The following is a 22014-nucleotide window of genomic DNA, read 5'->3' as shown; positions in this document are numbered from 1 at the left end:
GCTATCTAGGTGTGACTGGCTTTGTTAATCAATCCTATTGTTTACAATTAATGGGCCAGATTCAGGCCCAGCCTAAGCTGCTGCAGCTTCACACTTCAAGGTAAGAGAAGCCAGCACAGTTCAAACTGGTTTCTCCTTTGTATTACCAGCTCTGACGATGCAGAGGAACTAGTAAGTCACTAGGCATTCATAGCTAATGCATTTATCAGCATCATTCCTTCTATTTGGTCAGGCTAGCTTTTCCTTCCTGGAGAAGGGTGGACTCAGGTGGACAAGTTTTTTTTCCCTTACTTCCAAACAGTCACAAAACGTCAGAGGATGATTGCATGTCCCAGCCAAGCAGAGACCGCCCTATTTACAATGGAAGTCTACCAGCCTGCAATTACCAACCACACCCATTTTCTTAGCTCTCCTTCTGCATCCTGTGGAAAACAGCCACAGGGCAAAAACCAGCACAGCTTATTGTGCTGCTGCTTCTCATCACCACCCCAAGCATTACTTCCTGAAGCAACTATCCAATCCAGCTCACGCATGGCTGTTCTACAGAAATAAATGCTATTTACTTATTTTTAGATCCTTTAGGTGCACAGCAGAGTCCACAACACACAAAAGACGGGTTGTCTGGCCCAAGTACAGTCTAGGGCAGTGTCTCTTGAACTCCATGCTGGGAACAACTCAGGTGTGCCACGAGCATTTGGAAAAATAATTCAAAGCAAGCATTATTGTTTATTAAATCTAGACACAATGTTACTACTTCACTGCTATGATACCTGATTATAAATTGAAAAGATTGTCCCCTTCCTAAGGAGAACATGCCCAAACAGAGCAATCAATGGTACAGAGATGGTAGCTTAGGAACCTAAGTCCTCCATCTCGTAACACAAGAACTAGGAGACACACAAGAGGCGAGAAATTCAAAGCCAATCAGAGGAAATGTTTTTCCTACATAATGCAGTTAAGCTGTGGAACTCCATGTCATGAAGGACAAAGACTGAAACAAGGCTCAAAGAGGAATTGGATTTTTAAGATGGACACCAAAAATATGCAGGGTCATTATATAGATGATAAAGTCTTGTGGATAGAACATTAAGCTTCATGCTCCAGGGAACAAGACAATCTCTACCTAGTAGTAGTCAGGAGACCACCTACTGTGTGTGTGGGGGGGGGGGCGTCAGATTATCCCACACCAACGAATTGCAGTGGTTTTGTACTTTCCAGTGAAGCATCATGTGCTGGCCACCATCACACTGAACCCAGATGAGATGGACCTCAGCTGTGATCCACTACAGAAATTGCTATATTCCCATGTAACTTCTTAAAGGGTGGCAAGTCAAGAGCATTTGATATGAATAGTTTAAATGTTACCTTATTTGCAAGTCCAGGACCACTTGTCTTCTATCAATTTCCTTAGTATAAGTCTTTACTCCATTGATTTTAGGGCACTGAAAGAGAGAGGCACATACGAGATATGGCACCATGAACAGCTTTTAAAATTAGGGCCAACTGAAGGATTCTGTTTTCTTCAGCCCAGATACACTGTCAATAAAATGTCGCTAATTTCAAATATTAGCAGGTAAGTAAACTGGAAACATTGGCTCAATTAAAAAAGTTAAAGATGCAGCACAACCTTGCAGAAGTAGTGAAATATTTACTCAACAAGTTTACTTTTTGCACATTTTTCTTGCCATTATTTTCTCCAAAAAAATCTAGGGTGAGTTGCACAGCTAGTTCTGGGAGCATGGAATCCTCAACAGTGCGAGTGCACTCTGAACTATTTTACATCATCATCAGAACAGGAATGCAAATTCTGCTAGATAACCTTGAAGGTCTCAAAACAAGCCTGGTTTCAGACCAGCCTAGCAACATTTCAAGTCTCCTAAGATCATGTCTGTAAACCTGTAATGAAAGGATGCTGATAAAAGAGACCCATCTTTATTGCCTAGCCTCAGTCATGTCATGCCAGGCTACTCTGTCCCCCAGATCTAGAATCACTGTGTTCTTTTGATTAATTAAGGGCTTATTTAAAAGCAAAGAAAAGAGAGGACAGGATGAGCCAAAAGAATAGAGGGTAAATAGCTGCTGAATTAGGACTGAGGCTGTTAGATCTCTAGGATTTTGTAAATGAAGAAATTATACACCACTGGAACCCCAACCTACACCTCCCACCTCTGTCCCCCAGCAATTTGGGAGCAAAGCCAGAACAGGATCAATCTAACCAGCCCAGTATCAGAGATGTAGCCATGTTAGTGTGTAGGTTTGAGAACAAGTAGTCATGTTGGGGCACCTTATAGACTAACAGATATTTTGGAGCATAAGCTTTCGTGGGCAAAGACCTGCTTCATCATCATCTGATGAAGCGGGTCTTTGCCCACGAAAGCTTATGCTCCAAAATATCTGTTAGTCTATAAGGTACCACAAGACTACTTCTTGTTCTCTAACCAGCCCAGTGATTTCACCTACCTTCTCTCCAAAGTGGAGTTTGGTAAAGGTAAATGTTTTCAGGTGCATGTTCTTTGCTCGGACCTTTGGTTCGACTTTCTCTTTAAATGCTTTTTCCATGACTGTCCCAAAATATGGCCAGGCCTGCACCAGGGCCTACAGAAAGCAATAAAACAGAGGATTCTTTGCACAAGATGCATCTGGCTCAGGGGTCAGCACTCAAAATAGCAAGAGGAGCCATTTTTTCCCCCCAATTGAGTTAAAAAAAACCCTCAATAATTCAAGAGCCACAAGACGGTCCTTAATAAATACCAAGCTATACTTTTTGTAACCCTTATTTTCAGAACAGCACACACACAACGATTGGTAATGCAATACATGTTTACTGCAGGATGCTCACAAACTCTTTACATATGCTATTTCCCGACACGTGACAGGTGTTTGTACTACTGTCTTCCTGACTTACATTCCTGAACCCACTCTCTCTGGGGGATGCTACAGGAAGTTATCCTTAGAGCTGCATGAGGCTCAGGAAATGCAGGTTGCAGGCCCACATTCTAGCTGTGGAAAAACTTAACTCCATGCTGTTCAGTACATAGGGCGATTATCCATTCTACTTGGTCACAAACCTTTTCTTTGCACCTTCGAGCAGGCTCATTCCCCTTTTTGAGATGATGGCTGTATGATTTAACACCGTGACAGGTATCATGGACACACGACCACCTTGAGACTATTTTATCAACTATGTAAAATGTTCTGTGTACCTTTATGGGCTAAGGATTGTGTTCTGGCTAATTGGGAGAGTTACAGGAGTTCCCCACAGGAACTGAAAGTCACCGGGAGGTGATTAATGCGAGTCCGAGGCAGGTAACCAGCTTGAAGAAGCCTCACTGAAAGCAGGGTGGGAGAGGGCACACCACGCACTGGTTTTAGCTGCTTGAAGTAGTCAGACCTATAAACACTGTCTAGGGACCACCTTCATAGGAGGCTCTGACCACATCCAAGAACTACTGAGGCACCATGACCAAAGGGGTCAGACTCAGTAGCACTGTACCCCTATCATGGTCTCTGCATGGAAGATGGGTGGGTCCCTGTTAAGCTAAGATCAGCACAAACTGTTCACAACTGTAAATGAATTATCATCTAGGACGCTTCTGTTCTGAATATGCAGTACTTTGCATTACAAAGGGTGATCATTAACCTGGCCAGTGCCCCTGAGACAGACCTGAGCTGCCGGGAGTGAAGTGAACTCCAGCTGGGATAACCCCAGTACATTGCAGGAGGAATAAGAACCTAAATTCCTGCTCCAGAAGGGATATGTAGAACCCTGACATAAAGGTCTCCATCCTCCAGCTGCTGAGAGGCCACAAAAGGCTCAGAGGTGCCGTTACCTTAGGAACTGCAACGCTGTGAACACAGCTATGTGTCCCCTCCCTTGAACGTGAATCAGGAAAATGACCAGAGATTTGCTCCAAAGGTTTAAAACCCATCTTCCCTGCCTGATTAGGGATCCAACAGGAGATACCTTACAAGGAGCTTCAGCAGTTTATGGACACAGATCTCCTTAAGACCTGGCCCTTCCAAGGTGTCTCACATTGGGCACCTAAAAAAATAACGTCAGAAAATATTGGCCTTGTTCTACGTCTACGTTTTGCTACTAAGAATGAGAAAGTGTGGCAGCTCTCTTCCCACAAGAGCTGGCAATTCAGACTGGATGAGACAAACCATCAAGGAAGGAGCAGGTTTATGTATGGAGGGCCAGAATTACCCCCCAAGGAATTACTGGTACAGTGGCATGGTCCTGCCTGATATTTAGATAGCATCTAAAGTGCAGGGGTTACTGACAGAAGGAAGATGGGAAGCCTGACTTTTTAAGGCAGGTTTTCTTATGTTTGATCAGCAATCTGAAGTCATATTTGGCAGGAGAGAAGGCACAGCTCTTGTTAACCAGACAAGTGCTCTGCTCAGACTGAATCCGCACAGACTGTGTGCTCAGAAATTTAAGCAGAGGCATTAAAAAGCAGTCCCTAAAGCAGCAAGTTATTTCTATTACACGTGTGCATTTAAGTGTGCGCTTAAAGGGTCGCTCCAGAGCACAGACATTTCAATTAAAAAAAAAAGTTTCAAGGACAGCTCCATTAAAACTCTCTCACCTTGTTCAGCCATTCCACCCGTTCAACATCAGGAAAGTGGAGCTAGTGGCAAAGAAAAATAAAACGGTTACACATAATTATGCAGCTTTATGTAAATGTAGCCAGGATGTTGAAATCAAGCTCGGGTTTGGAGGCATGCAATCCACTGACATCCTAGATTGTACATAAAAGGCAAACGGGACATAAGATTTTTTTTACAGCTACTTCAGAAGTGACAAGAACTCAAAACAACTTCAACAAATGAGAGAATTAGTCTAAAATCAAATGATTAAATTAAAGACAAGTGCAAAATATGACACTTAAGCAAAAAAGAAAGAAAACAAAAAACCAACAGCAACGTACACACACACACACACACCCCCCCAACAAAATGGGGAATAACTGGCTAGACAGAAGCACTGTTGAGAAGAATCAGGGTTATAACGCATCACAAAATTGATTAAGTCACCAACAAAGTGCATTACCAAAAAAAGGCAGTATTCTGGGATATACTAGCAAGAGTTTTATACTAAAAATAGCATGGATAGATGCCTACTTGGTACTGATGGTGCTTAGCAGGAACAGTTAGCTCAGCAGTTAGAGCATGGGATGTGTAAACCCAGAGTTGAGAGCCCAGCCCCTGAGGGAGCATTTCAAGGAGTGTAGGGCAGGTAATGTTTTAAAGAAGTTCTGGACAAATCAGAGGAAAGCTGCAAAAGAACAAGTCTACTCCCACACGCCAACACATGCAGAGTGCATTAGAATTTTGGAAATAAAATTGAAAAAATTAGAAGTTTTTCTAAAAACAAAACTGTTTAAAAATAAATCTGAAACACACATGGGGTATATATCTACATTTATTTTATATGCTATTTATATTTAAATTCCATTTACTGTTCGAATGAAGCTTAAAACAAATCATGAACACAAAATTAACTGTGTAGTAAATAAGGCATTCACCATTTTAAACTAAAATTTACAATTTATACAAATAGGAATACAAGCTACATAGTTGTTTAAATGTTTATAGTTACAGGGTAGCATACACTTTTGTACCTACTAGAAGTGTATCAAATCTAAAATGACAGGGCAAGAAGCAATGGGCTTAAATTGCAGCAAGGAAGATTTAGGTTGGCCCAACTGTCAGGGTGGTTAAGCACTGGAATAAACAGCCTAGAGAGCTTGTGGGATCTCTGTCACTGGAGATATTTAAGAGCAGGTTAGACCAACATCTGTTAGGAATGGTCTAGACGGTGGTTGGTCCTGCCATGGGTGCATGGGACTGGACTTTGACCTGTTGAGGTCCCTTCAGATTCCAGTACTCTGTGATTCTAGAAAAGCTCTATTCAGTTTTAATGGCTATACCAAATCAAAGAAAATGCACCCTTCTTGAGAAAATAACTGAAGTACAAATGGAAAAGCAAGTTGATTACAAGATTTCAATCAAGGACTTTCCTAAAATGACTGACTTAAGTCAAAGCACCCTGAAAAAACTGGGTATGGTTAAGCCCTGAGAAAATGAGACTGAGAACCTTAAAACCATCTTTGCAACTTACAGGCTGTTAAAAAGGGGACAGTGATCTATGTTCATATCCACTGAATGTCAAACCAAGAAGTAGGCTCGAGCTGCACCCAGGAAGATTTAGTTTAGATATCAGGGAAAAAGCTTTCTAACTATCTTCCTTATAGTCAAGCTGCAACAGCAGCTTCCAAGGAAGGCTGGGAAATCCCCTACACCAGGGTTTCCCAAGCTGCATCCAGTGCAATGTGAACAGGTTTTCCTTGGGGCGGGGGCGGGGGGTGAGCTGTATTTTCAAAGGAAAAATATTAGACACAAAATGGTGTGTATCAAAAATACTACAGTATTTGAATGGTATTTAGATTGTAGGTGTATCAATATTTATAATTCATAATACTATAGTCATGGGACTTGCAACAAAACAGTCTATTTGGATTGTTTCGGCATGAGTAGTGTTCCAACCAGTCACATGATGCTGCACCTGATAGGAGGATTCAACTCTCCAACATTTTTCCTAATATTAAAGTGGATCTGTGACCAAAAGATGCAAAAAAAAAACAAAAACAAAAAAAAAACAAAAAAACACACTACCACATGCCACAAACATGCCCCATTTAAAAAAAAAAGTCAAATGTTTGTTTTCCAATAGTTTTCTGTAAACAAATTTATAAAAAACACATTTAAAAATATTTTTCCGTATCTGATTTGTTTTCAATTTCTTTTTCATAAAAACATTTAAGCTTTAAGGAAAGACAGTCCTTTCTGGAGTATCGTCCTTTTTACATTTGTAAGGAAGAACAATGTTAACCATCCTTCTCTTGACTATTATATGGAGGTTGTGTTTTGGGTTTCTACTGAAATTTTTATACTTTATTATAGGGTTGCTTACTGTCCTCTTATCAGACAGAGATTAGCTGTTTTCAGAGGATTCTCTTGTTTTACAAAGAACAAAAACCCTAACTTTTAAATCAGCTTTTGAGCATTACATGTAAGTTTTTGCTATTAAACCCCTTCATGTCATCACATACCCCCACCTCAACACCATGTACACGTTCCATCAATATATTCCAAACCAAAAGCATTCCATGGTCAAATTAGTTTGGATGAAACCTTTAGTGTAGGCAGCATTCCCAATCTACTTGAAACCCATCAAGCATGGCCTAGAGGTCCATGCTTCTACCTCAGTGCAGGGGACTGGGTGCAACTTGAGGGTCCTTTCCAACTCTGCATTTCTAGGATTCTTTCCCATGCCCCATAACTTCTGGGCCCATTTATGTGATTACTGTAAGACCTCTTCATTGTGCATTGGGAAAGCTGAGGAACTGCACCAGTTTTAAAATCACACCAGGCCACAGAACTAGGAAAAGGGTGAGGAGAGTCAGTATTAAACATTTACTTTGTTGTTTCTGATTAGATCAGCCCCTTGTGACTAGTGAAGTAATCCAGTGCCAGAGATGTGACAGGAACAAGAAACACTAGCTGAACAATTGCAAGTTTGAAGTATTTTTTTTGTATTCTCCAGAGCTTTAAACAGGCCACCTGATTAACTTAGACAGCAAACACACTGAGAAGCCAACTGAGCAGCCTGGATTTAGAAAAAACCATTGTTGCATTTTCTCTTAATCTTCTTGAGAAGTCAAGATTTAGGACAATTTAATGGCAATTCATCAAGAATAAGCCACATTAGAAGATTATGGGCCAAGAAGAAACCCCTACACTAAACCCCCGATTTAAAAGACTGGGGTTGGGTGGAGGAGGGGTGCCCATTAAAGCCAAAAGTCCGTTAAATAGAAGGTTTACTGCCCATCCACCATCACCAGGCTCCCCCAGCACCACCTCCCCCCGTACCTCAAAAGAGGCCCGTAACTCAAAAGGAGCCTTCGCCACTGGAGGAACCCCTGGAGCCCACCACTGCAGCTGTCAGCCCTGCCGCTGTGCACAGCTTGGTCTTTCCCACTACAGCTGGGACCCCGCTGCGTGGCTGAAAGGGTCACTGCCACACCATGCTCCTCCCACCAGGGTGGAACACGTGTGAATGCCCTCTGCCCACGTATGTGCCCCACCTCAGGTGGGATGAGTGCATGGCAGCTCCAGCAGCAGTCCAGGAGGATTCAGCCATGGCAGACCCAGTAAATCCCTCACTTTTTCTTGGCGGGGCTTTAGGATTTTGTGGACCTTGATTAAGTGGTCTTTGGGAACAACAGGTCGGGGGGTGGGCTGGCAGACATCTGCTGCTCCCAAACTCCACTAAATTTGGGTCCATAAGAGAGGGGAAGGGAAAAAAAAAGGGGGGGGGGTTAGTGTAGTTAAAATTTTTTAATTTATTTATTTAAAATCTTGTGACGGTCAGGTGTTCAGCTCTCCTGCCTGCATCTTAGATCACCCCTCCCCAGCACAATTTGGGACGGCAATAGCCATATACCAGTCAGGAGGAGAGGGGAAGGAATGGAATGCCAAATCTATATGGCCTTTGCTGAAGTAGCCAAGCTATTATTCGATTCCTGCTTCTACCTTCTTTGGAAGGGTGGTGCCAAGTTTCTTCCCTGCAGGAAAAGTGACCATTCCATCCTCAGAACAAGCAACAGTTGCAAGTGAATCTAATTAGTTGACAAGACAACACACACACAAAATAGGCACAAAGCTAGTATTGCAAAGCATGGAAACAGGCATAGATGAACAAAGCTTGTCTCAACCTTCATGAAAGACTGGTCTGGTCTTTCTTAGCTTATTAGCCAGAGAAGGTCTAAGTCCTTCTTGTATGTGCCCCAGACGCATGGGACCTGAAAAAGAAAGTGCATAGCCAGTTGGAAATACAGTATTCCATTACTGAGTGCTCCACTGTCCAAGCCATTCTGGCACTCAAATGTAGTTAATTTGATATAATTAGGTTGGCTGCCATTCCAAACACTCACAAAGCAGATTCTCCATCCCCCTCTCCCACCCATCACTCACTCACAGGGAGGGTGATCAAAATGTGGGGAGGAAGGAATTTATCAGTTGTTTGAGCATTGGCCTGGTAAACCCAGGATTGCAATTTCAAGCCTTGAGGGGGCCATTTAGGGACCTGGGGCAAATACATTTAAAAAAAGGTCAGGGATGGTGATAAGTCCAGTCCCCTGCACTCACAACAGGACCTGATGACCTGTGAAGGTCCCTTCCAATTCTGTGAGATAGTCTCCCTGACAAATGAGCTTAAAAGGATTTTATTCAGTCTGACACCTCATTACCAACGAAATGCACACCAGGCTCACTGTCACAGACAATAAAACATTGAAGTTACCAAGGTTCATTCACAGTGTGCCATTCTTATGGGACAGCATACCAGCACTCTCAGGTAAACCCAGATACCTATATAAAAGACAACTGCTGTAAACAGCCTGCACCAAAACCTGAAATTAATAAATCAAGAAAAAACAGACACTACAAGATAACAGTCAGGTAAACTTAATTCTGTTCTTGCAAACTGAGCATTTTTATCATGGTGCAGTACATGCCTGTCTCACAAAAAAAGCTCTGCTAATTTTGCAAGTGAAAACAGATGCCTGCTTATTAACATACAGATGTGAGGGGTATTATTAAACCAGGTTCTGAATCTCCTGCTGGGCAATGATGGATAGTTAGTCTAATTCAACCACATGCCACGTCGTACTAGGCACACAGTATTTGGAGAGGGGAGTATGTTTGTGTAGGAAGGGGAAGGAGTTGCAGATTATGATGCTTCTGAGAATGAGTATGCAAACCCTGGGCAGTTCTCTGCAAAAACAGTAAAAGTACGCTGGGGGCAGCCCTTCCACTTACAGGATTTTTCAGTCTGCGACACACAAAAACTAGATCAACTGCTCCTGCCCCCTTTCCCGAAGGGTACCATTCCTGTCTATTAATCAAATGCTTGCTTCTCAGTTCAGGCATAGATTTGTAGAGTGCTTTGAGATCCTCACACAGAAATGCAAGTTATCTTTTATTCTACCTTGCCACAGGATTTCATTAGGTTGGCTTTTTTTTTTTTCTAAATGTCACCAATCAGCTCCAGTTATTAGACTGAAAGCAAAGTGCTGTCCAGTGTGTTTCTTTGAAAGTGATTTGCTTTGATGTTCCTTTAAATGGTAACACTTCTTCAGAGAGAGGCAGGCACACAGGTTTACTGAAAAGTTCATCTCCCCAGTTAAATGTACATGATAAGTAAGAACACTGCATCTGAGGGATCAATACAGATAAAATACTACAGGCATTTAACAAGAAGGGGGATTACAGGAAACAGACGATCTCCACCCTTACGGTCAGTCTGTCACGAGTGGAAAGGTGCTTGGAGAACATGGTGGAGTCAGCCAATTGTCAGCTTCAAGCAACTGTTCTTTAGAGAGAGGCACCCCACAGTCCCCCTCACATTTAAGCGGTGGATGAATGGATGAAGACGTTAGTATTTGTGTTCAGTGTGCAGGCCTCATCCCAGGGGCAGTGTCTCCACGGGATGCCAGAGATGCGTTAATGGGATGGTACTGAGAAGCTTGCACTAGTGCTGCCCTTTATTCTGAAGATTAACAGAGTAGGGGAGATTACCACTGCTCCCAGACAAACACTGCATGGAGCTTTTCGAAGATTAAGAAACCCAGGCTTGATTTTTCATCCCGTCCCTCACGCTCGTACTCTAATTACACAGGCTTTATTTCAGGTATCAAAACTGGGGTTGCCCAGACAGCATCAGCTACTACAGAAGTCAGGCATAACTGTTGGACATTAAACAGAGGCTAGCGCCCTAACTGCTGGGAAATCCTGGGGCACCTTACAGACTTAAGATTTTTTTGGAGCATAAGCTTTCACAGGCAAAGACCTGATAAAAGTGGGTCTTTGCCCATGAAAGCTTATGCTCCCAAAAAGGCTATAAAGGCACCACAGGACTTCTCGTTGTTTTTGAGGAGAAAGCCTAATACAGCTACCCAGCAGATATTAACTACTGGGAAATTCTAAGACTTGTAGACCTGAGTTCAGGTCCCTATTCTGTCACAGACTTTTGCATGACCTTGGCTGTGCTGCTGCCTCAGTTCCACATCTGCAAAACGAGAAGAGGCGCACTGCCTTATCTCACAACCATGTTGTAAGGATACCTATGTTAAAGACTGAGGTGCTCAGCTATTACTCTAACACACACAACTGCCTAAAGTAACCAATGAGCAGGCAACTGGCACGTACATGAGATGTGTTGCAGGGCAAGGCCAAAGGCAGAATTCTCCTGATGACAAGTGTTTTATTAGGTTTCTTAATACAAAAGACAGTCAGAATTAAAAAAGCTCTCTCCTCCTTCCTTCCCAGTTCAACTCATGTATCACATTGGTTGCTGCTATAAACCTTTGTAAATTCAAAATGACTTACAAAAGGATTTCAGGAGGCCAGTGGTCCACCTCACCAATATCGCTGAAGGCTAACAAAATGCTTTCAAGATTTTCATGGGCCCCAGTTTAAGGAACAGATCTTAACTATGGCTGGATCCAGCAGTTGCTACAAGCAGAAAAGCATTTTTCCATTTGCTCACTACACATTACAGATTCCAAGGTAACTCCTGTCCCCAATTAACTTCAAGTGACTTCAATTACAGCAGGTTCTGACAACGTAACAGCATCACATGCGTCGCTTAGACCAGAAAAAAAGTGGCATGAGCCAAAACATCTCCTCTAGCAGAGGAGTAAACCCAGAATTAGCATCCAGGAGTGCCCAAACTCATTGCTGTACCATTTAAGTTGTTAAAGTCAGTTTTCCCACCCCTATTTTACAGGTAGCTTGTGCCAATATATCAAGAATGCTGAACGTACTAGCAAGTGTTTGAAGAGGACTTTGAAGATTAGAAATGCCACACAAGTGCTAATTAAGTGAAAAGATTAGTTTTTTTCCACCCTCCCCCCCACATCCTCTCCTTCCCCAGAGGTTGGCAATACCTCCGGCCTTAAGCCATGAAACAGACTGACATCTGAAAGGCTAAAAGTGATCTGTTCAAATACTACACAAGCATGTGCTCGTAGGGGTTCCAATCAATATCCATTTCAGCAAGGTGGTGCACAGCTAGCACCCTGTGCAAGAGGCGAAGCCAGATAATTTGGGCAAAACTGCTCTTAAAACCAAAGTTTTGAAAAGGCAAGAGCCTCCCCCAGATAACACAACGTAAAGGATTCCCATGGTTAAGATTACATTTGTTTTATGTTAGCACAAGAATGGGTGAGCATATTTGAATGCTGATTCCAAGACTGCAAATGAAGTAGCAACTAATCAACATGGGGATCAGACTAAATGCAACTGAACTAGCACTAATGCAGTGACATCTCCGCAGCCAGGGCCATCCTTAGGCATATGTAAAGAAAGGGGTGCCCTATGCAGCAGCATTTCTCCAAGTTAATTAGTGCCCTATGCTACGCCTTTGTATGCCCAGCACAGCCAAAGGCCAGGGCTGCCTTCAGCAGCCCCAATCCAGCCCCATGGCTGAATTTCCTCCCTACCCCCAAGCTGCTTAATCCTTCATCCCTCTAGCTTCAGTGGCCCCCAATCCCCTGGCCCCCTGCACTGCTCCCTGATCCACAACACTGATGGGCTGCAGTGCTCCCCCTTCTACTTGTTCCCCCACCAACCTCCCTGTCCTGTTCCTGCCCCCATCACCCTCCCGAGTTGCGGTCCTGCTTCCCAGCAGGAAGGGATGGTGCAGGCATTCAGGCTGCATAGGGAACCGAAAGTCATAAGTATGGTGTTGCTAGCACCCCCATATACTCTAATTATATGGCAAAGGAGATGTTTTGGACACAGAATGCCTTAGGAGGTATTCTAAGGTTTAGCAGGTCAAGACTCAATGTCTGCATTGTATGTGCCAGCCAGTTTCACATACAATACTTATGGGTTACTGAAAAACATGGTGGGAGTTTGAGAACATCCAAGTGGTGCTTTGACACTTTTTTTTTTTTTTAGTACTGTTGTATACACAACGTAAGTGGCCTAGTGAGGAAATGCACCCAATTCTGTGGTAAAGCCTTGTGCAACACAAACCTTTCAGGGATGCACAACCCTACAGGAACTGGTTGGCACAGCTCATAGCAAGAAGAGCTCGCCAGTAAGTTGGAAGAAGGGAAGAGATCCCAGCTCTTGCAACACCACTCCTGAAAGCACTAGAGCAGTGTCTCCCCCACGGTGTTACGTGGAAGCTTGGGGTTGCGGGAAGTGAAAATTCCACTACTTTTTTTTTTTTTAAATTAAAAACAATTTGTGTTTGCCATGATGTGTCCCTGTGTAATGGCAGCTTAGCCAGAGAAGGGCAATGATACCAGTACTCAGCACTGCATGCAGTCAATTGGTGGTGTGATCACCTGTTGTATACAACTGTAAATCCCTGTACTCAGAGCATGTGGATCTTTTTGGGGCAGCTTATGTCAAAGCTATTCAGCTTTATCAAGATGTGCAATTTGTCAGTTGTTACTTTTTGCCACCACATATGCGTGCAAAACTGGGTTCTTGAACTATGCAGCAGCAACAAAAGAGACACCCCATGAATTCCAGAAGTCAACTGCCATGCCACATATGTGAATCGAGCTTTCCCTTATTAAGCCAAAGCACAAAAAATCTGCCCAGAGGAGAAGGGCGGGGGGGGGGGGGGGGGGGGGGGGGGGGGGGGGGGGGAGGACCCACCCACCCCTTCTTGCAGTTCAAACTGCCAATACAATACATATTAGCTTGATTTTTCTTTTGGCCATTAAATGATTTTTGCTATTAAATATGTACAATTAAACTAAATGTTGATCTCATGACTTTATTTAGCATGTATTTATTATCCTTATTTGTGATCTACTTTTTCAGTTCCATATAAGACTTTTAGGGGTTCCACACCCCCTACCTGACCTTTCCCTATACTTGGAAGGGAAATGAAATTAGAGCTAGCAAGAGAAATAGGTGGCGTGTAGCGTAAGTTCTAGGAACAATTATCACATTAGAGGAGAACATCTGACAATAAAGTTCTATTTTCCTGTTGAGTTATCTGTACTGCCACCCCCAGGCATTTTAAACACCCCCCCCCCCCACACACACACACACACAAACTCAAGCCTTAAAAACACCCACACACATTCAGCAACTTGTGTGTTCTCTCTGAACTTTTCAGTTACACTTGCTTATCTTTCATGCTTTGCTCCACAGCCATGAAAACTGGAAACTTAAGCATCCAGAAGATTACACCAGTTAGGCTTCCAAACCAATGTCATGGCATATATTTAAGTATTCCCCACACTGAACACAAATTAGCATAACTATGAATTAGATTCCCACTTGTAGCAAGTGAACTGTATGTAATTTGTTTGTGTAGGCAAAAACTTTTAGCAATGATGCCAAATATGTATATTCCATCTTTACTCCTTGCTTATATCTGATCAAATAAAATATTACACAATTGATACAGATGTCACCATACCCTGAAAACAAGTTATGAAGTCATACAAGAAAATGAATTAAAGGTCACATGCGAGTGAGGTAACATCTGGGGAGCTCGCTATCTACTGTAGTAGTTCTCAATCTATTTACCATTGTGGGTCACATATGCAGCTCTGTGCGTTATAGGGACGATGCCCTGCCCCACTGGCACAGATTGCTGCAGGAGCTGCAGTCATGAGCTCAGAACAGCTGACCTGTTATAAACAAGGCAGCTATAAAGAGTGTAGAAGTGATCTTATAATTTTGAAATAGAAGAGAGCTGTAAACCCTTCTGTGTTCTGGGGTTCAGATTAACAGACGCTGAACTATCTAAACTGAACCCTTTTACAAAATGACAGTTGACACTACTTGAGAATCTCCCTTCCATCAGCTGGAACCTGAAGACACACCAAACATCCCCAGACTCATGATAAAGCAATAGGTGGCAACAATACAGAGTCTTTCAAGTTTATGTGTCAGTTTTTATTCTATTTTTTTTTGTCCTCTGTACTTACAAATGTCCGCCTGTATTGGAAATGAAACTGATCTGAAGAAGTGGGTCTGTCCCAGGAAAGACCATCACCAATTAAATCATTTTGTTAATCTTTGAAGTGCTTCATTTCTGCTGCTTTGTTTTATAGGAGCAAAGGGTTTTGTATGAAATGAGAATCCCCCACCTACAAATGGAATTCTCAGGCAAACAGAAAAGGTGGAAGACACTCCCTTAGGATAGAGGCATGGCTTTGTTTTAAAAACACAAGCCCCAGTTCTGTGAAGTGCTAAGCGCTCTCTTTTCACTGAAGGAAACGAAACCTGAAGGCCACCAGAGAGTATTCCAGGATATGGTTCACTGTCAGGTGAATTTCCAACCCCAACACATACCCTTTTATGACAGTCTCATTTCACACTCCCACCTCTGAATATTAGAAGAGAAGGAGATTAAGTTAAAGATACACTTTTCTAGAGCCGTTCCTAGCACAAGGCTTTTTAATGGCAGTTTTTAGGTTGCTATCACTGGGAGTGCCACTACGGGACACTTTTTTCCAGCAGAAATGGAAACAATTTGTTTTCCAAAGGATGCGTAAGCAAAAACATAACAGCTCTGGCTAGGTCAGAAAACAATGCTGACTAAAGCCAGAGAAACTTCACTAATCAGTTTTCATTAGCCAGGGAATGAGCCACGGAAAACATACAGATTTATGGCATTTCAAGCCAAATAATGCCGAAGTGGGGAGCACACAAACCCAAACTATAAACGCGTTTCTGTAAAGCTGGGATGTTTGTCACTGGGTGAAGGGAGACAATGATTCCGTGTGTGGGGCTGAGGGTTCCCTAGAGGGGACGGGGCTTGGGGAGGGGGCTGGTTCCCAGCAGGAGGGCACTTACCCGGCTCCAGGTTTAGTTCCACGTGAGCCCAGGACACGGAGTTTTAGTGAGAGAGTTTCCCCCCCAACAGACCCCCTGCTCCCAAACCCGGGGGCCGCCATGGGGAAAGGGGCACGTGGAGCCAAGCCGCACCCGCGGGCAGGGCGAGGAGCGGGACTTCCCCCGCGCCCCCCGGCCGGGCTCCGGCTCCCCCGCACTCACCCAGGCGGGCAGCTGTGGGGACGCGCCGCACTGGCGCCGCGCCTGCTCCTCCGCCGCCTCCAGCAGCTTAAAGGCAGCCGCCAGCCGGGAGCGCTTCCCGCGCCGGTTCCGCCGCCAGCACAGCCCCAGCACCACGGCGGCCAGCAGCCAGCTCGGGCTCAGCCCCAGCCAGCCGGCCAGGTAGAGCGGGCCGAGGCAGAGCAGCGCCCCGGCCGCGAACCAGCCGAGCTCGTGAAGCAGCCGGGGCGGCTCCTGCGACTGCCCAGCCGGGGCGCCGGACTCGCCCTGCCCGGAGTCCCCCCTGGACTCCATGGCGGCTCCCCCCCGCTCAACGCGCACTCCGTAGCAAGCTCCCCACCGCTGCCGGCTCCATCCCGGCCCCTGCGCTCTTAACCCGGGGCGGGACCCGCGCAGGTGGCCGCCGCCCTCTCCGGGTGGGGCCTGTTGGCTGCCGCACCACCGGCCAGCCGCGTTGCCTGCTCTCTGCCGCCCCCTAGGGACGGCCGGGGAAGGAGGCGGCCACGCCCCGGGCGCGGCTGGCCAAGGCAGAGCCAGGGGCGCGGCGCGGGCGGGGAGGGGGAGGAGAAAGTGAGGGGAGACTGGTTCAAACAAAGTGAAGCCTTGGGAATGGGGCGGGAGAGGGCAGGGGCCCGCGGCTACTAGAGCTGGGGCAGGAGGAGGGAGGACCAGGCAAAGTGAATCCTAGAATCACATAACAGGAGAGCTGGAAGGGACCTCGAGAGGTCATCGAGTCCAGTTCCCTGCCCCTCTGGGCAGGACCAAGCACCTTCTAGACCATTCCCGCTAGGTGTCTGTCTAACCTGCTCTTAAAAATCTCCTTATACTGTCCATGGTAACCTTTCCAGGGGATGTAACCTCTGGCTGCTTCAAATGATAGTCTGCCATAACTATGGCAAACTTTTGCACAACTGGCTGCTTTTCAGATCGTCCCATTACGCCAAGGGTCAGTTTCTCCCATGGACAGTTGAGCTAGTTAGCTGGTCTGAGAGGGATGCTGAATGTCCTTTTCTGACTTACTACTACTAGCACAAGCCATGAAATTCTTATTTCCTCAACCTTCTTGTCCACCCTGGCCGCAAGATGTCTTGCCCAGATGTCCTCCATGTGCAGGTGCATAAATCATTATGTCAGAAGCACAGGCACAACAAAATGTTAAATTCTCAAAAATCTGTTAATCTGCAAGGGGCTGCTCATAGGATGTGTATCTATGTGGTTGCAAGTATTTTGGTGTTATCTGTAAGGTCACCCATTGACCATGTAAGTCTTTAGGTCCTGACATATATGATCTTCTATAGTGGCTGCTGCTCGCTCTGATACTGCAATCATTCCTTGAGTTTAGCAGAGAGCTGTGCCTTAACAATCTCCTTCTTCATCATCTGTCATGCACCCTCATGATAAGGTGAAATGGACAACCCACAAGAGTGCTCTGAGCACATGGAAGATACTTTGACTCAAGAGGGGCTATCCCGGGAGGGAGGATGTTGGCTGGGGAGGCAGTTTGGGGGGAAAGATAACAGAAAACTGGTGTGGGAGAGGAGAAGGGTGAAAGCACAGGAACTGGGGGGGCGCTGTAGCACCCCTTTACTTGAAGTGGTTTCCACTACATACAGGGTTTCCAGCACCCCAATTAGAAAAACTGTTCCAACACCTCTTGGTAAAAGTAACTTAAAATTTCCTACACGTACTGCCCTATTGCAGCCTGGGTCCCTGCCAGCTCTTGAAACTGAATAGCTCCCTGCTGGCTTTTGTCACAGCTCAGCCAGCTCTTGCAGCGCTGCGCACAGGGGACACCCCACTTCTCTTCACTTCTGGAACAAAGGAACACAAGAACAGCCAGACTGGGTCAGACCAAAGGTCCATCTAGCCCAGTATCCAGTCTTCTGACAGGAGTCAATGCCCAGAGAGAATGAACAGAATAGGTAACCATCAAGTGATCCAACCCTTTTCCTCCTTTCCCAGCTTCTGACAAATGGGCGAGGAACATCATTCCTGCCCATTCCAGCTAATAACCATTGACGGAGCTATCCTCCATGTAATTCTTTTTTGCACCCTTTTAAAGTCCTGGTCTTCACAAAATCCTCCGGCAAGGAGTGCCACAGGTTGACGGTTCATTGTGTGAGCAAAGACGACTTTTTGTTTTAAACCTGGTACGATTCATTTCATTTGGTGACCCTTATAAAAAAATCTCACACAAGCTTGGTGGGGTGCTGGAAAATGTTTATAGCAGGGGGTACTGAGAGCTCTTCGGCCAACCTGTAAACTCTAGATGTGATGGAAACCACCACAAACCGGGGGTGCTGCAGCCCCCCACCCCCAGGCACTGCTAGTTCTAGCAGCTCTGCATAGGATTGCAGGAGAAAAAATAGAATTAGGAATGTGAGAATAACATTGGGAAGGAGATTTAATGATTCCGGGAGAACATACAAGAAACTGGGGCAGAAACGCTGGGAAGGGGAAAAAGAGGAGAGAGGAGACAGGACAGGGCATGGGACTAGAGGTGCCTTGACTCCTCCTAGCCTCAGCACGGGGTATAACTGGTGCTGGATGGGCACAAGATGAAAGTTGGCCCCTCCCACCTCTGCTTAGCCTGACACAGACAGTGCCCTCACACACTCAGTACAAAAGATGTTCCTCCCAGGCCAAGCCTGATCCCTCTTGCCTCTGGGTAGTGTCTGGCACAACAGGCCCCATCCTAGGTCATCTGAGAATCAGCTGCCCAGGGTGACTCCCGCAGTCAGCAAATTCAAGACAGGGAAAGGGAGAAGGAGTAGTAGATCCTCATGAAATATCTTTTCCCAGCAGGATTTAGATTGATTGATTAATTATTGTTGTTTTAGGGCACCACTTCTGCCCACTGTGGGATTCATACCCCTTCCTCTAAAGCATCTGGTGCTGGGCACCTGGACCTTGTTTCTGATCCAGAGAGGCATTTTCTATGTTCCATGTTTTCCAGTTGTCAATTAATAACATTCAGTTGTGATTGTTCCTCCTTTTTAAGTACAAGAGGGGGATCCATTTAAAACCATAGTTCTCAATTAGGAGCGAGAGTGGCCTGGGGGGGTCCAGGGGGTCCACAGAGGTTTTCCAGGAGATACATAAACTCATCTAGATAGTTGCCCATTTTTACACTAGGCTACATAAAAAGCACTAGTGTAGTCAGTACAAACTAAAATTGCATGTGACCAGGTTTGAATGATGCATTGGCTGATTTTATGCATTTCCCTCTCACCTTTGTACAGGGTGGGCGCAACACAGTGAAACTCCTCCCCTGCCCCCAGAGCAGCGTCTCTCCCACATGGGAGTTAGAGATTCCCCTTTCCCCCACTCGCTTTCAGTGGGCCATGGAAGGCATCACAATCCAACATTTTTTTCCTGCATAGAAGCAGGGCGAGAGGAAAGGGGCACTAAGTGTGACTGGGTGGCCCCCCATAGGAGGAGGGGTGATGGGGAGAGAGACCAGGATCTCACAGCTTCTGTGGCTATTGTTCAAAGTCCCCCCTTTAGGCCCCCCTATCTCCAGTTTACACTGCACCCCACAACCCCCAATTTCTCTGCACGTCCTTCTCAAACATTCTGGGGTTCACACTGCAATCCCCACTGCACTGTGTTCTCCCCGCCCTTCAGACTCTTTGGGGCTTGTATTCCCCTCACCGCAGTGCAGCTCCCAAAGCATCGCCCCCTGGCCTCCTTGAGGCCTGAACTGCCGCACAAAGCACTATCCCCAGGCCCCATAAGCTTTGCACTGCACCTCCCTGTACCCCGTCTCCATATTACTCTGCCTCATGCTCCTCTGCCTCTTGCTCTGCCCCCCCTGCAGCTCCATACCTGCATCTGCCCCAGACAGGCACCCCTCTCCCCCTTGGCCCACATGGGTTTCATTGCACATTCCCCTACCCCCTCCCCATATTACTCTGCCTCGCGCTCCTCTGCCCCTAGCTGTGCCCCCTGAGGCTCCCTACCTGCCACTGCCCCAGGCAGGTGCCCCTCTCTGCCAACGTGGATTTCACCGTCCCTCTTAGAGTGGTCACACACCTCCTCTGGCATGCACAACTGGCAGGGGACAGGACAAAGGCCAGTCCTGGCTTCTCAGGCTGTCCATGACTGGTGCGTGCATATTAAAGCCCCCTTGGCACCCTGCGGTTTTAATACGCATGCACCAGACATGGACAGCTAGAGGAGCCAGGATGGGTGTTTGTGACTCCCCGCTGCTTGTGTGTGCCAGAGAAGGGTGTGTGACCGGGTGGGCCACGCTGAGATGTTTTATTAACGTCTAGTCACAGGCCGCAAAAAAAAAAAAAATATCAGTAAGGCCACATGCGACTCCCTGGCCCTAAGTGTGACATGGCTGCTTTCTTGGATGCTTCGCTACAAGTGAAGGCAATGTGAGCTACAGAGATTCAGAACCTCTGAAAAAGCCCATGACCAAACTTGATAGGGTGAGAACTTCCTAAGAGAAGGGGGAAAGGGTGGGGCATGGGTGCCGCAGGAGTGGAAGGGGCACAGGCAGAGAATGGGTGAGGAGGGGGTGGGCCATGAGCGGAGCACATGTAGGGAGTAGGTGAGGCAGGGGCACATGGTACCCTCCAGGGGGTCCCCGCACTAGTCACCTCTGGTGATCCACCACAACTCCAAGACCCTCAGCAGTGCTGCTGTCAAGCCGGTTCCCTCCCCCGGCCCAGTGGGTATTTGTGTACTTGGTTTTTCTTCTCTTCTTTTCTTACATTTGTCCCAGTTGACTTTTGTTGGCTTCTTCTCAATTCTCCAGTTTCTCAAGATCCCTCAGTTTTCACTCTAGCCTCTCCTAGTTTTTTGTTATCTGAGCAGCACGCGCTCTATTCCTATAGTCAGGTGGTGAATTAAGCTGTTGAACAATAACAGACCTAAACCAGCTCCCTACCGAACCCCAATGGAGACCTCCCTCCAATCCAACATCTAGTAATAGTTTTGAGTTGCTCAATGGCTGTCATCTGAGTGGAGGGAGGTGTAAATATTTGTTGGCTGACTCCAAGGGTGCCCAGGGTGAAGTGATGTCCACCATATATATGGCTTTCAGTTTTGTTCAGTGGCTTTCAACACCGTCGCTAGAAAGATTGTTCCAATGCCATTGGCTGACTCCCATAATAATTCAGTCAGCCTTTGAATTACAAGATCTTATTTTACTTGGTCCACAGTCAATTTAACATTTTTACAACCCATGTGTCAGATGAGATAACATATGACTTCTAGCCTACCAATAAACAAAGCGGCTCTTTCAGCCTGGCAGCCCAGGCCCTGACTGCTCATTTCTGAAGCTTTTATTTACATCAGTGAAGGACTGCATGCCTGAAAATACCATGCAAATACTCCATAACTATTTTCATAAGCTTTGCTTGTTCCTTTGCTATGGCAAATCTTGGGTCTAAGGTGACCTGATTTTTAAGCTGTCTAAAGAGGGCTTAAAGGCTCTTTAACAGTTGTGTTAATGGTTTGGTTTCTAGCTCACACTACTCATAGGCAGCGCCATTGCAGAGGAGGTGTGGACTGCCCTGCACTCACCGGCAGCAGCATGACAAACTTTTTACATATTCTATTTACTCACACTTTACTTGTGTGTTTGTACCACCACCCTCTTGACTTTTACTCCCAAACCTACTTTAATTATGCAATTTTACTTCACCTGGGGTGAGCAAATTTCTTACACAAGGCCCCACTCTTTGTCCCTGCAGTTAGCAAACCCCCGCCCCCACCTGTCTAATGTAATCCAAACCGACAGTTTATGGTTATGTTCATTTGAAAATAACCCTTTCAGCATGTGTAAGAAAACAAGTATGTAGCATGTTAAAACTGTATTATTTGGTATATAAATGTGAATACACGTACACAGAAACAGTAACATATTTCAACGCT

General features: G+C 45.6%; 1 protein-coding gene across 4 annotated transcripts in view; it reads right to left on the bottom strand.

Moving 5' to 3' along the window:
* Positions 1-16384, bottom strand: part of ESYT3 (extended synaptotagmin 3) — a 74238-nt gene extending 57854 nt beyond the window's left edge. For 3 of the 4 annotated variants that reach the window (XR_012646372.1, XM_075000846.1, XM_075000845.1), the window contains exons 1-5: positions 16108-16180; positions 8784-8870; positions 4593-4634; positions 2461-2595; positions 1366-1442 (exon numbers count right to left, since the gene is read on the bottom strand). Coding sequence is in view for 3 of the 4 variants with exons in the window: in XM_075000846.1 (XP_074856947.1) it covers positions 1366-1442; positions 2461-2595; positions 4593-4634; positions 8784-8789 (260 nt within the window). In the remaining variant the exon portion in view is untranslated. Of the gene's footprint in view, positions 1-1365; positions 1443-2460; positions 2596-4592; positions 4635-8783; positions 8871-16107 lie in introns of all 4 variants that reach the window. The other variant, XM_075000847.1, reaches the window with a different exon arrangement.
* Between the last annotated feature and the right edge of the window lie 5630 nt (positions 16385-22014).

The sequence above is a fragment of the Carettochelys insculpta genome, chromosome 8 (genome assembly GCF_033958435.1).
Source record: "Carettochelys insculpta isolate YL-2023 chromosome 8, ASM3395843v1, whole genome shotgun sequence".
Taxonomy (NCBI): Eukaryota; Metazoa; Chordata; order Testudines; family Carettochelyidae; genus Carettochelys; species Carettochelys insculpta.
This window is presented reverse-complemented; position numbering and strand designations above follow the sequence as displayed.